At 44.9% G+C, this 14,175-nt stretch overlaps 1 protein-coding gene across 1 annotated transcript in view; it reads left to right on the top strand.

Moving 5' to 3' along the window:
* Positions 1-3,820: 3,820 nt before the first annotated feature.
* The window catches only part of DLGAP4 (DLG associated protein 4), a 132,603-nt gene continuing 122,248 nt past the window's right edge, over positions 3,821-14,175 (top strand). The window contains exon 1 of the mRNA XM_063145216.1: positions 3,821-4,824. Coding sequence (XP_063001286.1) covers positions 3,871-4,824 — 954 coding nt within the window. The 5' untranslated portion in view covers positions 3,821-3,870. The remainder of the gene's footprint in view (positions 4,825-14,175) is intronic.

Below are 14,175 nucleotides of genomic sequence, written 5' to 3'. Positions count from 1 at the left end.
AGCGGGGATGTAGTTTTGCAGCAAGAACGCCCTGCAGCCCAGCCTATGATCCCACCCATCCCCATTCATTTAGCTTAGACGGGTTTAAAAGGGGACTAGACAAATTCATGGAGGATAATACTATCAATGATTACTAAAAATGATGGCTATATTTTATCTCCTGCCTGCATTTCAATACTGGTTGCTAGGAAAGAAGCTCAGCTTCAGGGGTTGGCAAACCTGGACAGTTGCTGAGGGCCCACAGGCTCAGAAGGGCCCAATCCTGCTGACCTCTAAGTCCCTCCACTTCCTGCCACAACTCATCCTCTGGAGAGCTGCATTGGCAGGAGAAAATGGCTGCTACGTCTCTTCAGACCCAAATGCCTGTCTCTGATGGGGTCCTTTGTCCAAGACAGGCATTGCGGAGACTGGAGAAGCATCCCAGGAGATCACCTCTGCCAAGGGCAATCTCCATGGACACCTTCTGAATGGCTGCTGGAGGTGCCCACCCTCTGTTTAGCCAAAGCTAACAAAGGACAGGCAGCTGCTCTGGAGGAGAGATCTCCTGGGAAATCTCCTGTGGCACAGGTGATCTCTTGAAAACACCTTTCCACAATGCCTGGCAGTGGTTGTGAGTGGAGGGGGTGGGCAGTGGCAATCAAAGCAGGGAGGAAGAAGGCATTGGGGGGGTGTCTTTCAGCAGCACCATGCCTGAGGGCCCCCTGAAGCCTGCCACTGGCCCTACTGGGAAACCTGGGCGGGAAGGTGCTACTGTGCTCATGTCCTGCTTGTGGGCTTCCCATGGATACCTGGCTGGCCACTGTGGGAACCGAATGCTGGACTAGTTTGGCTGAATCCAGCATGGCTCTTCTTATGTTCGTAAACTGTGGTCTGTACTCCAAGGCAGGCAACAAAATCAGAAGATTTATAGGGTGGTTTTACCATACATGGCTAGAAGGTTGTATTTGGCCTGGGGACTTTTGTGATATAATAGCCTACCTGCTGACTTGACCAAGGGTTAAACTACATGCAGGGTGAAGAACTTCAGAATCCCACACACTTGGGGTCCCATTCCAGTCCATGGGAGGGGGGTCCCCAGAGGGTCACACGACCTTCCTCCAGCCCCTCCCATTTCTCCCAATCACTGATTATTGGGTGGCTCCCCAGCTTTTGTGGAGTTTTTCTAAAAGGTTGAGAGGCTTCTCCTAGGGCCTAGGTACAGGCTGTAAGAGCTTCAAGCTACAATATGCCATTATGTAGTAGTAGTAGTAGTAGTAGTAGTAGTAGTAGTGTTTGTATTTTTGTCCCTGTCCCTTTTGCCTTTGGCTTACCACCGCCACTGGAATGTGGCTACCGAACGCTTATCCAAAACTGAATTAAGCCCTCAGTCTGAAAGACGTTCTGCACTCTTGGTGTAGGCGATCTTAACCTTTTTTATTTACTTTAGTGTAAGTGCACAGGACTCTGATCTGGATCAGGTCCACAATATCCCATACTCTCTCTCACACACACACAGGTTAAAAGGGGGAGACCTCCATTGGCCTCCATCTATTTACTAAAGTAAGTAAAAGCATTTGGATCACCTACAGTGTATTTAGGGCATTTAACATAATATGCAGTTTAACCCTTAGATAAGAAAAGAACAATGGTTCAGGTAATATATTTGGTGGCACAGAACCCCTCTTCTCTGTGAATCTGGCATAAACCTGAGCCTTAGAAAAAGAGCTGCAGTGTAAATAGCTAAGAGAGAAAGGGGTTCTGTCTGTTTTGCCCTTTGTTATTTAGCTCTACTAAAAGAAAACCACTTCCAGTTGCAAGCCTTGGTCCAGTTTAGCTATCTTACAAGGTCAATTGTTGTACAGGCCTGATGGAGGATACAGAATGTGGTTTGTAAAATTTGCCATACATTAGAAGGAGGAAACCTGATCTTTGCTGCAATAGGTGACCTGACCTGACAACAGCCAAACATTCTATCAGCAAAATAGAATTGACTCATCTTTTCAGAGTTTTCAAATCAAGAAGGGCAAGCAAAGGAAGGCAAGTAACGAATATGGACACCATCTGCTTGGATGCTGTTTATCCTAAGCCCCATGAAAATAACTGCAAACGGCATATAACTACTGCTTTTGCACCTCCCTCATTCATTTCAGTGGGGCTTAAGCAGGAGGGGAACATCCCGGTTGGTTGTGCCCTGTGTCAGGTAGTGGCAGTGAAGACATTAAAGTCAATACTGGGCAAAGGGTAGGCTTTCCCCCTGTGCCATGTTGAGTAGCGTACAAAACATATGTCTTGTCCTACATCAGGCCATCCAAAATGGTGACCCTGTAAGCTAGCCAAGCTGGACAGATGGCCCATCAAGATCATTTCCACTTCTAACTATGGTGGCCAGATACGTAACACTTCTAAAGAAAGCAGCCATGAAAATGCAGTCATGCACCTGGTTATCCCCGCTATTTCCGCAAGGATGAAAGAATCTCTTTGCTCTAGGGTAGGAGCTAATTGCTTGCAGCAATCAGGAAGGAAGATTTGATGGCTATTATCTTAGCATGAATAGCTGCAAACGCTCTTCCTAATGTGGAATTGTGTGCAGAGGACTCTGTGTTCTTTCTCGCCTATATGCATATTTATGGGCAGATCCATATGGATGTTCCAGAGCCCAAAAGCATGAGTGATGTCCTTGAATCATCCTTGACCTTTCTGTTTGTCCAATTAGCTTTGCTGCAAGGGAAATCATGGCCCATTGCTATGCTGACCCAACTGCCTACTCCGTGGAGTCACTTGCCTCATCTCTATGCAGGATCTCATTCACAGTCTTATCATTGCCATCGCAGCAAATTGGAGAGCACCTTGCAGCTGCTTCCCTCTAGATTCTGGAGTGCCCAATGCACAATAGCATGATGAGGAATGGAACAGGAGCCAAACCAAAGCAGTTGGCAAGCCAAACTGTGTAAGGATGCAAATAAAAGAATAACATTGCCTTTCGTATTTCTGCAAGCCGTTATCAAGGCGAAGCCCTTTCAGGCTCCAGTAGCACAGACTGTGATATGAGATACTTGTCCCATTCATATTTGTTTACAGCTTGATTCTTGGGTTTAAGCTTGTTTAGTCTCATTGATTTCAGTTTGATTAATTGGCTTAGATCTACTTCTTGTTGGCTTAATTGGCTATGAATCAAGCTGCTGAAGTCTTCTTTTTTTACGCTCTCCTTATACCTTTAACCCCAACCGGCTCTAAATATTGAGCACTGAGTTTTCCTATGGGGCAGATTAATCTATGGCAATTCAGGCTAATTCCAGAGCTCCCTTCCATTTGTAAAGTTATTATAAATCAACTGCATGTAGAATTCATAGATTTTTCACTAATTTGAATCCATGACTTAATATGCCCTGAAGCAAGCCGCAAAATATTTTCACACTCTCAGCTAATTAAGATGACTTGATGTCAGATGAGAACAACTGGAAACATATTCTACATGGGGGGTCAGCTTACTAGGATGGGGGAATTTATGATTTGCTCATGAAATCAAGCAGATGTCCCACTGAAATTTCAAAGGGGGGTGACCAAAATATAGTGGCTTAAACCTATGTGGTATTTCGAATTGTCTATCCCAGTTCTTAAGTCTCTTTGATGCCATAGTCTCATCTCTCTCTCTCTCTCTCTCTCTCTCTCTCTCTCTCTCTCTCTCTCTCTCTCTCTCTGTTTGGTAGTAATATGTATTAGATTGTTGGATGGAAAAAATACTGAGAAAATGATTGTCTATCACTTACCAATCTCTGCCTTGGTTTTTTGCTCCAGGACGACCTCCCCATGGAGAGAGAGTGACGAAGGAACAGGGTTGAACTATCCTCAACGCCATCTTCCAGAAGCAATGCTCTAGGAAACCCTAGCGCCATGAAGGGGTTAGGAGATAACAGAAGCCGCCATCTCTCTGATAACCTGGACTCTCCTCAAGACTCTCTTTATGCTACCCAAGACAGGAACCCTTATCTCCTCAGCCCCACAGACTCCTTCACAATGGACCCTCGATTCCCTGCACCAAACTCCCTCCACAGTGACTGCCTCCTTCCGCTCAACAACCAGATTTCCAACAGCAGCACATTTCCACGGATCCATTACAACTCCCACTTTGAGGTGCCAGACGAGAACCCCTTCCCAAGCCATGCCCAAGCCACTAAGATCAACAGGCTCCCTGCCAATCTGCTAGACCAGTTTGAGAAACAGCTACCCATCCACAGAGATGGCTTCAGCACTCTCCAGTTCCAGAGAAGCTCTGATGCCAAACACCGAAGCGAGAGCCCTGGGAGGATCCGGCACTTGGTTCACTCAGTCCAAAAGCTTTTTGCCAAGTCACAATCCCTGGAGGGTGCCTCCAAAGGCAGCGTGAATGGCAAGAAAGGCGCTGAGGACTCAAAGCAGAACCGCAGGAGCAAGAGTAAGGACCGGGCAAAAACCACAGAGACTAAACGCAGGACCAGATCCAACATATCAGGCTGGTGGAGCTCAGATGACAATCTGGACAGTGACACCTGCAACTATCGTAACCCTATGGGCCTCATGACCCTCGGCAGGCAGCCTGATCACAGCCAGCCGAGGTACTTCATGCATGCTTACAACACAATCAGCGAACACATGCTGAAATCCTCCAAGAGCAATAATGACCTCAAGGTCACCCCCTGCACCAATATCCCCATCAGCAGTGAGTCCAACTACATCAAAAGAGGCTCCTGGTCCACGCTCACACTTAGCCATGCCCGGGAAATGTGCCAAAAGGCTTCCGCTACCATCGATAGAGCTCTGCTGAAATCCAAGTCCTGCCATCAAGATTTAGCCTATCAGTATTTGCAGGTGGGTGCTGTGCTCGGGGAGCCTCCTTCCAGTTGCATGAATGTTTTATAAAGGGCATTCTGATGCAGTGTGGCCAAGGGTGTTTTTTTTTTTTTTTTGCAGGAAAGTTATGGGGTTGTAGCTAAATAAATAATTCATCCTATGTATCCATTAATTCAAGCCATCCTACACGGTTCTTGCCTTGGCAGAAATAGAGCTAGATGGGAAATTTACGATAGAAGCCTGTATATTAAGTTTGGAATCAAGAGAAGAACTTCTAGTCCAGCCTTCCCCGGCCTGGTGCTTTCTGGATGTGTTGGACTGCATCATCCCCAGACAGCTGGGCGATGTCAGGATGATGGAAGTTCAGCCCAACACATCTGGAGGGCACCAAGTTGGAGAACGCTCTTCTCATCGGATGCCTAGAATGAATGCAGCTGTTGCTGCAATAACTACTGAACTAGGATGTTGATGCTAAGCATGTGGAGGTCCATCCAACAAAGGAGGATAATAACTAACACCCTGATCAGGGCGCGTGTCCTGTTTAAAGCAGTGTCGGACTGGGAGTTGGGAGATCTGGGTTCTAGTCCCCACTTGGCCATGGAAACCCACTGGGTGACTTTGGGCCAGTCACAGACTCTCAGCCCAGCCTACCTCACAGGGTTGTTGTTGTGAGGAGAACATGGAGAGGAGGAGGACTATGGACGCCGCCTTGGGTTCCTTGGAGGAAAAAAGGCAGGATATAAATGCAATAATAAATAAATAAAATAAAACTAACTGAAGCTCCATTGGCTTCAATGAGGTTTAGTCATTGCTAACTTTTGCAGGATTGTGCTTATTAAGGGTGGAGGATTGGGCATGTTAATCCATTAGTGGTGTTTTGCTAAAGCATATTGCTTCAGAGGTGGGTGCTGAACATTACAGCTGTGGACCAAATCTGGCCAGGGGTTCTTCACATGGCCACACTTCGTCCCCTGGCCACACCCCCTTTACACCCCAATGCCTATCATCCATTGGTTTCCTAGCTGTTGCATGTTTCCCCTCCATTCTAAATGCCTCTCCTAAAGCTTACTTACAGGGAGTAAAAGCTTTAAACTAAAAGATGCTGGTAGTTTTGGCCCACCCCCATTTCGTCTTTGGCTCCACTCATCACTGTAATGTAAGCATTGAGAATTTCTCCAAAATTGTATTTGGCCCTCAGACTGAAAGAGGTTCAATAGCCCTGCCTTAGAGGATGTATTGTTATTAGACTACAACAAAAAAAGGTCAATTTCAGTCAAACTTGAATTAGGAGGATCGAACTAAGAGCTTCTTCAGACAAGAGTTTTAAAGCATGCTCGTGACTGGACACTCATGGATCTCCGTGGGTCATTTTGACAATGTCGTGTTCCTCCTGCGCGTCTCCCACTCGTCTCCTGCTCCTTCCGCCATTTTTTTTATTATAAAATAATCTTCATTAAACGCAACTCTTCTGAGTTATAACGTTATTTGCTGCGATTTCCTGCTGTGTGCACAAGAGGTTTCACTATAAAACGCCCACTAGAGGGCGCTGTCCCACTACACTGAATGGACCAAGTGGTCACTTCTCTTCCTGTTCTCTTCCTTCGTGTAATTGCAGTAGTGGAAGAGATGCAGGCTCAGAACCAACAGTGAGGGAACGTGAATTCCCCCTACCCCCGTCTGAAGGAGCTCTTGGTATCCATTTAGGGACAAACATTAGGCCTGGCACCTTCACATTGTTGCGTTGCTCTTGAAGGCCCGAGGAGAGCTGCTTCCCTAAAGTGACACAAGAACATCTGGCCCTGGCGTGGACATTTTCCACTGAGAGTTTTCATGCGTCAGGCAATGCTGCATATTACAGCAGGGTACAAGGAGTTACCTCAAGGAAGGAGTTCACCCCAGAAATCATTTAACACAGAGAGTGGGTCTAGTCTCTGGAGGAAATATTTCTTGCATGAATTACTGTGCTTTATGAGAAATGTAGTCCAATACGCATAAGGAACAGTAGGAGAACAGTAAGCAGAGCCATAGGGTGATCCAATGCGATACAGAGAACAGAGGTTTTATATGAGTTTTGTAGAAAAGGATGTTTCTGACAAGGAAATTTGTCATGCTGTAAAGCTACCAGGGGTGAGAAAAGCTGCACTTGGCAGAATTTCTCTTTATGCAACTATTAAAAATAAGGATTGGATCCAGACTTAGTGTGCAGACACACTGGAGTCAGTGGGACTTACATTCATCATGACTATAGTAAGTCCCATTGATGCCAATGGGTCCACTCCAAGTATAAGTCTGAATCCAACTCCTTGTCTTCATTTGTGTCTGGTCACACTACCAAGATACTCAAAACTTGTCAAATATAACACTCTCTAATGGTACTACAACACCCTTATGTAACATGTTTCTGTTGTCAAAAATGGCAGCCACATGTTCGTTCTTCCTCCCCCCACTCACATTTTCTACATAATGACATCTAGGATAATTTACCTGATATCAGAGCATTGCGTATTTCCCCATACCTATTGCCACTGTCATTGGCTGCCACATAGAGAAACAGGAAAATATGCAACATTATGACATTAGGGGGTTGTTTCCATGGTGCAGGATTGGCACCGCCTCCCTCTCGAACCCTGCACTTTCCCTCCCCTGGAATGGTGTCAGATAATCCTGATGATGAGAAGGGAATGTGGAGTTTCTGGGTGGCCATCCAGAGACCAAAGCTGCCCCGCCTTCTTCCTGGTGGAAGTCGACCAATCGCAGGTTGCCTTCCACAGGCACTGACTGGCCACACCTCCGCTGTGACTCCAGAGCGAGGCAAGGGGCTGTCTTGATGCTGTCTTGCACGTCCTTGCCTCGCTCTGGAGAAAAAAGTCGGGCTAAGTCCCCAACTTTTTTCTCCACAGCTTTGGCAGAAATCCCCAGGGTGGGTGCGTAATTGCAGCAGTATCATATAAGGCTTCATCCCACGTACCTGTTTCCCTCGAATTATCCCCTGTAGCGTAAAGCTGTTATTGTTGTTGTTGTTAGCTAAATCACACCCTGGGCGGCAGCGCTCCTAAGATCCTTTGCATACCAGGAAAAGGGTTTAAGGGGGGAAATGTAAAAAATCTTTAAAAAATCATCAGATGACCCAATCTGTTTCAAATTTGGTATGCTTAAAGCTCTCCTTGATATCTATTACTGTGCCAATTTTGATGACTATCTTTAAAACTTATGCAGATGTGAGGATTTGTTCAATTTGTTCTTTAAACATATGAAATCCTCCTCCTGCGCCCCCAGTGGCCGCTCGGAAAACAACAATTGATTCTCTCCTAAACAGGTAGCAAAATAGGGTGGGTCTTTTGCCTTTGAAGCACAATTACAGCAGGGTGCATGGGAGTACTTCACAGTCAAAGCAGATTATAAACTGGAAAACTTCGGAGTCCTTTGCACAAATTCGCAGTGATTGCACAGTATAACCCTGGTGCAATGAAGCTCATAATCAACACCACGCCACTGTACACCCACCCCAGGGCTTTCCGAGTGATTAGGCAGCCCCTAGGATACAAGTAAGGACCAAAAGAGACATCATTTTTAATGTATGCCTAGCAGCTACGTCTTTTTCTCATTTTTACCCTAGAGTAGGTGCAAGGAAGCCCACTCCAGATCTTAAAAGTCCCCCCTACTCCCCATGTCGGGGTCATGATTCAAATTGGGAGCCCTGCACCTTCTCTAGAGTAAAAAATGAAAAAAAAAAGGCATAGCTGCCCAGCACACATTTAAAATAAAGTCTGTTTTGGCCCTAACTTGTTCTTCGTTTTTACAGAGGGGATGAGAGGGGAATTAAACACGTGGCTGCCATTTTTGGCAACTGCCACACTTTCTACAAAATGTATAATTCTGTGGTAAGAAAAAAAAGCAGTTCAAACCTCTGCCAGTTAAACAGTGAAGTGTTTTTGTGAGATATTTCCTTGTATGAAGGCAGAAACCACCCTCAATTTCTGCTCGCTAGGGTAAAGAAGGAACCAAATCATTTTAACTGCTCTGGTAGCTTCCTGGTATTGCATTGCACTGACTAGAAAGAGCTGATAAAAACACGTATTAACATTGAAAAAAAGCTTGGGACCTTTCAAATACCCGTTGTAACGGGAAATGACTCCCAGGAACACCTCCATTAACTCTGTATGTCAATGTGATTTTATTGGAGAGATTTAGTGTTTGAAAGCGCGTTCAATGAAATTATAGAAGTAAAAAGTGAAGATGCAGGGACACACATTTAACAAGCCGCTGAAGCCTCTTCCTACCAAATATGCTGGAGCAGCCGTTTGTAACTATGGAATCCCTTATGAGCTTTTGACATGATGGCTGTGGCATTTCCTGTCAAGTTACATGCACTATTACCCAAAATGTTCTTCTATGTCCACTGAAAATGTACTTATTAAAAATCAAAAGACCCTGTTTTCATTATGTGAGACACAAACATCCGATTGCCTTGAAGACATGGCAGGCAGCTATTTCTTTTCATATATTTTTTTACTCTAGAATAAGTGAAGAGCCCCCAATCTGAATTGGGACCCTAGAGTGGTGGGTAGGGAGGCTTTTACCCTCCTCCCCCCACTGTGGTGCTGATCCAGATGCGGGGGGAGTTCTAGGCCAAAACATCTTGAGAGCCAGATGTTGGGACTGCTAGGCCAAAACATCTGGAGAGCCAGACGTTGCCTACTTCTGCATTACAGCGTTGCAGTGTCCCCACGTCCACACACAGCACAAGTCAATATCCTTTGCCCCAAATTGGAAATATATAGATATAGATATTTAGCAAGGACCGGTTACAGGAAGGGTTTAAAAAGAAAGCATATTCTTACAAACAGAATGCATTACTGGAATAAACTACTAGTTGGTATATGATTGCATCTTTTTAAAAGTTCCTATATTATAGAGGCTACTGCTGCAATTTTGTACCCACTTAGCTACCCACTTTAATTCATGTCAAAGTAGACATTTAGTAGGACTGCACTGTAAAAGAGTGAGATGTGAACCAGAAAGTCTCCTGTTCAAATCTCATCTCTGCTAACGCTGTAGGTGGCCTTGGGTAACTCATTACCTCTCAGCTTCTTTTCTTCCTCCATTTGCAATAGAGGATAATAATACCGAGCTAATGTTAAGTTACAGGCTTATGAGGAACATACGGCAGGTTAAAGTATTTGTCCATCTTCACCAGTATTGCTTGATCTGAGGTCTCAGGTAGCGGTCTCTCACATCATCAGATGCTTGATTCTTTATTTATGGGAAAGAGGCTAGTGATTGGACCTGTGACCTTCTGTATTACCATGGAGCTCCAATCTCTCAGTCTACCACGCTGCTATGATCCTGCCCAATAATCCTGCTGTAAGGAATACTGTGGTAACATATGCTAAGTGCTTTGAACACTTAAGTACTACATAAAATATTATAGAATGCAGACGGTCCTGGATTTATAGCCACTGTATAACACATATTACATGGTTCTGGTTGCCTGTTTAAGGAGAATTGTCCACTTCCAATAGATATCTCCTGAGAAAATCAAACCATTACAGCTCTGTTGAAAAATGCAAACAGGCAGTTTATCCTCAGGAAGTAATAATCTGAGATGTATTTGTGAGAGATACAAATGTATTATTAACAGTGCAAGAAGACTGTCTTGGACATATTCTACTGATACTCAGTTTTTGTGGGAATGCATTGTGGGGAAACGGTTTGCTTCTAAATGCTTGAGGCTTCCCCCCTTTCATTTCCTGCAAATTGAATTAAGGAGAGACATCACTGTATTGAGGTTCTATTTAGGAAAAACATCATTGTTTGTATTTTATATTGCTTTTGTACCAAAACAGTGCAATTACAGCCAAGTACAAAATACTCTCAACTAACTGAAATGCAAGATACGAAGAAGGCAACATCAAGGCAATTTAAAAAATAATTCCCAGCAGAGTCCTCCTCACTCTGCCTTATTACTGACATCAATTGGCCAAATCCTCGAAGAGTAAAATAAGTTCTTTATTTATCAATGGCCCTTGTTTATTCCCCTGATTGTATAACGTAATTAGATTTGCATATAAATTTGTCATGAAATATAGAAAGGAGCCCTGCTCCAAATGCAGTGATACTAAAATGTCGGCCAGTGTGATTCCAAAGGCTTCCAGTTTCTCCACATCCCAGATAATAGTACGACAATGGAACCAGTTACCTAGGGAAGTTGTGGGCCCTCCCACACTAGAGGCATTCAAGAGGCAGCTGGACAACCATCTGTCAGGTAGGCTTTAGGGAGGATTCCTGCATCGAGCAAAGAGTTGGACTCGATGGCCAACTTTACTATTCTATGATCCTAATATACTTAGCTGTGCACAATATACAAAACCCAAAGGTTTGGGACTACAATGCTTTAGAATAACAGGACCTATACAGTGTAAATATTTATCTATAAATCTATCTTGGGGAGGCTACAATTATAAGAGTCCATAGGACCTACCAATATTTTAATCCAACCCTTACTGGCAGAGGAAGGGCATGTCCCTGTTGATTAGTCTCCTCTGCCAAGGACAAGAGCAAAACAGAAGAGATCCATAGTCTTTGTTTGGTTCTGGTCTTACATTTCATTGCTTTTGGATTTGTTGCTTCATGCCCCCACCCCACAAACTCCGCTCTAGCAGCTGGAATAGTAGTGCAGGCACTGAAAGGACATCTTCCTGCTTCCCAAGGGACGGCTGTGCCCAGACCAGTCAGCTAGAAACCTGTCAAAGGAACACAGCGCCACGGTTGTGCACTTCAGGATTATTGATTAAAACTAGAAAAGGATATGAGGAGCACAGCAGAGATCATGGTGCAGGGCTCACCCTTCCCATTCCAGAGGTCAATGGCATTTAGGTTTGCAGAACTTTTATGTTCTAAAATTATGAACCAAGCACAGATGCAGCAGTAGCACTGAAAACTCTAGACAAACCTATGTCTCTATTTGTCTTGGTAGATAAGCATTTTCTCCCTCTTCCCACACATCCAACCGTCAAAATCATACAGAATAAACACTGTAAATGTACATGCTGTACTTTTTAAAGGCTGTTCTTTCAGCTGGGACTTAATCATGATATATTGGATAAGCGGGACATAGTGAGAAATGTGGGCTTTGCTTTAATTCACTATAGAAAGGGAGATATGGAGATGTAGGCTACAATCCTATACTTACCTGGGAGAAAGTACCATTGAATTCTATGGGACATACTTCCCAGTAATCATGCATAGGACTGCACTGTCAAAATCTTAATTCAGCTATTCCTGTGTGGTGTACTCAGTTACGCACCGCTCAAAAAAAAAACATGGATTTGCATAAAAATTGCATATGCTAATATATAGATAGAGATACATTAAAAAAATAATTACTATAATGTAACTAGAAATATGATCATCTCTCCAGAGTGGCAGAGACTGTGGCTAGTGACCTGTGTGCCTGCTGATCAGCCTACTATCCAGATGCTAAGTGTTGATAAGCAACTCCAAGGCCCTCACTGCTCTCCCTTATGGTTCTGTATCTTTACATGGAATTTTGACTGGACAGCTCTTCAAACAGAGGACTGTCTTCTGTAAAATAGGACACCTCGCCACCCTATTAATACACATAGGAGCAAGTACTACATTCGAGTGAATCAGTTAGAAAGGAACTGTTAAAAGCCCACAGCAGAAGAAAAGGTGGTGACCGTAACTGAAAATGGCAGTAGAAGTCAACTGGACTGAGAGAAAGTGGCAAAGTATGAGAAAGTAAGAAAGGGAGGAGAAAAACTCCAACTTCTCTCACCTGCACATCTCTTCGTAAGATTCTTCAGGGACCCAGAAAAATGCAGAGAAGTGGTCTAAGGGGCTGTCTTCACAGCGCCTGGTTGGTGCTGCCTCCCTCCAAACTCCCATGTTTTTCCTCTCCTGGGGTGGTGTCAGGTAATCCCGATGCCAAGAAAAGAATGTAGGATTTCCAGTGGACCTGGTCGCCTTCTTCCTGGTAGAACGCGACCAGTTGCCAGTATCTTTCCACCAGGGACCACCCCCGGAATGGCCCTGGATTGGCCCCGGAGCGACGTCAGACAGTGGAAAAGCCATACTGACCTCACTCCCATTGAAAAAGTCAGGGTAAGTCCTCAACTTTTTCAATGTGCAGCTTTGCGGGAAAGCCCCACAGTGGCGTCGAAGCTACAGCTGCGTCATATAACTGACACAGCACATATCCGCAGCCACTGCTGTAGAGTATGGTTTTATCAAAGCAACTTTGAGAGAGAGAGAGAGAGAGAGAGAGAGAGCTTGCCTAGGCACAGGTGTACCACCCCAGTGAGAACTAGCCCTCCTGAAGTGAAACTTATATCTTTGTCAATAAAAAATGTCAGAATTGGTTCTGATCTTTGGGGAAGTTTGGTTTTCCCCTTTCTTTGGCATTATGACCTGCAACCTCCACCCACAAAGACTTGAGACAGGTAACTGTATGGATGTAATAGTATACAATGTACAAGTGGGACCTGTAACAAAATATCCAACCCTGCCTCTGCACCTCTGCTGTGTTGCACCAGCACAACAGGAAGCTGGTGCTCTAGGAACCCCATAAACAAATGGGAATGCTTGGCTAATGGCTGGGAGTTGCAGGCCAATACATCTGGAGGGGGCCAGATTGAGGAAGGCTGACCTATTCTTCAAAGTGGATGCTACCATGTGACAGAATCATAGCAAGTGGCCTTCAACCTGGTCAGACTATTTGTCCACCTAGCCTAGTATTGCTGACTCTGACTTGTAGCAGCTCCACAGGGTCCTGACCAGAGGACTTTCTCATCGCCTACTGCCTGAACTAGAGACACCAGGGATTGAACCTGGAACCATCCATATGGAAAGCCTGTCCTCTACCACTGAGCTTTCCTCTTTTTCAGGAACCCAGTAGGCAGGAAAAACCTCTTGGGTTGCGGCAACAGCCTCCTCGGGACCTGCTTACCCAGCAGCCCTTTGCATTGGCCGAGGGGAAGCAAAGCGCCTTCCTCCAAGCTTGCAAGCATTTAGCGAGGGGTGTGGGAAATAAATCAAAAGGCCTTGAAGCTTTATTGCAACCAGAGGTGTCAGATGCTATTACTCTGCCCAACAAGCGCCAAAGATTTCAATCCCAACATTGCAAGGAGCAGCGTTGCTTTCACTGTGGGGCTCAGGTGACACAAAAGCCCTGGTTGATTAGCAAGTCCCCGTCCTTTGGCGTCCTCTGGGGACAAACGACTGTTGATGGGACCAAGGAAAGCTGTGAGCTCTTGGAACCAAGGAAAACTCCCGGCCAGCACTTGTTTTATTTATGAACTCTCCAGGGCTGAGATTAAACGGAAGTGAGATGTTATCAAAACACTGTTT

This window comes from Elgaria multicarinata, chromosome 1, assembly GCF_023053635.1.
Source record: "Elgaria multicarinata webbii isolate HBS135686 ecotype San Diego chromosome 1, rElgMul1.1.pri, whole genome shotgun sequence".
In the NCBI taxonomy this organism is placed as follows: Eukaryota; Metazoa; Chordata; class Lepidosauria; order Squamata; family Anguidae; genus Elgaria; species Elgaria multicarinata.
Note: the sequence above shows the minus strand (reverse complement) of the source record. Positions and strands in the feature narration are given on the sequence as shown.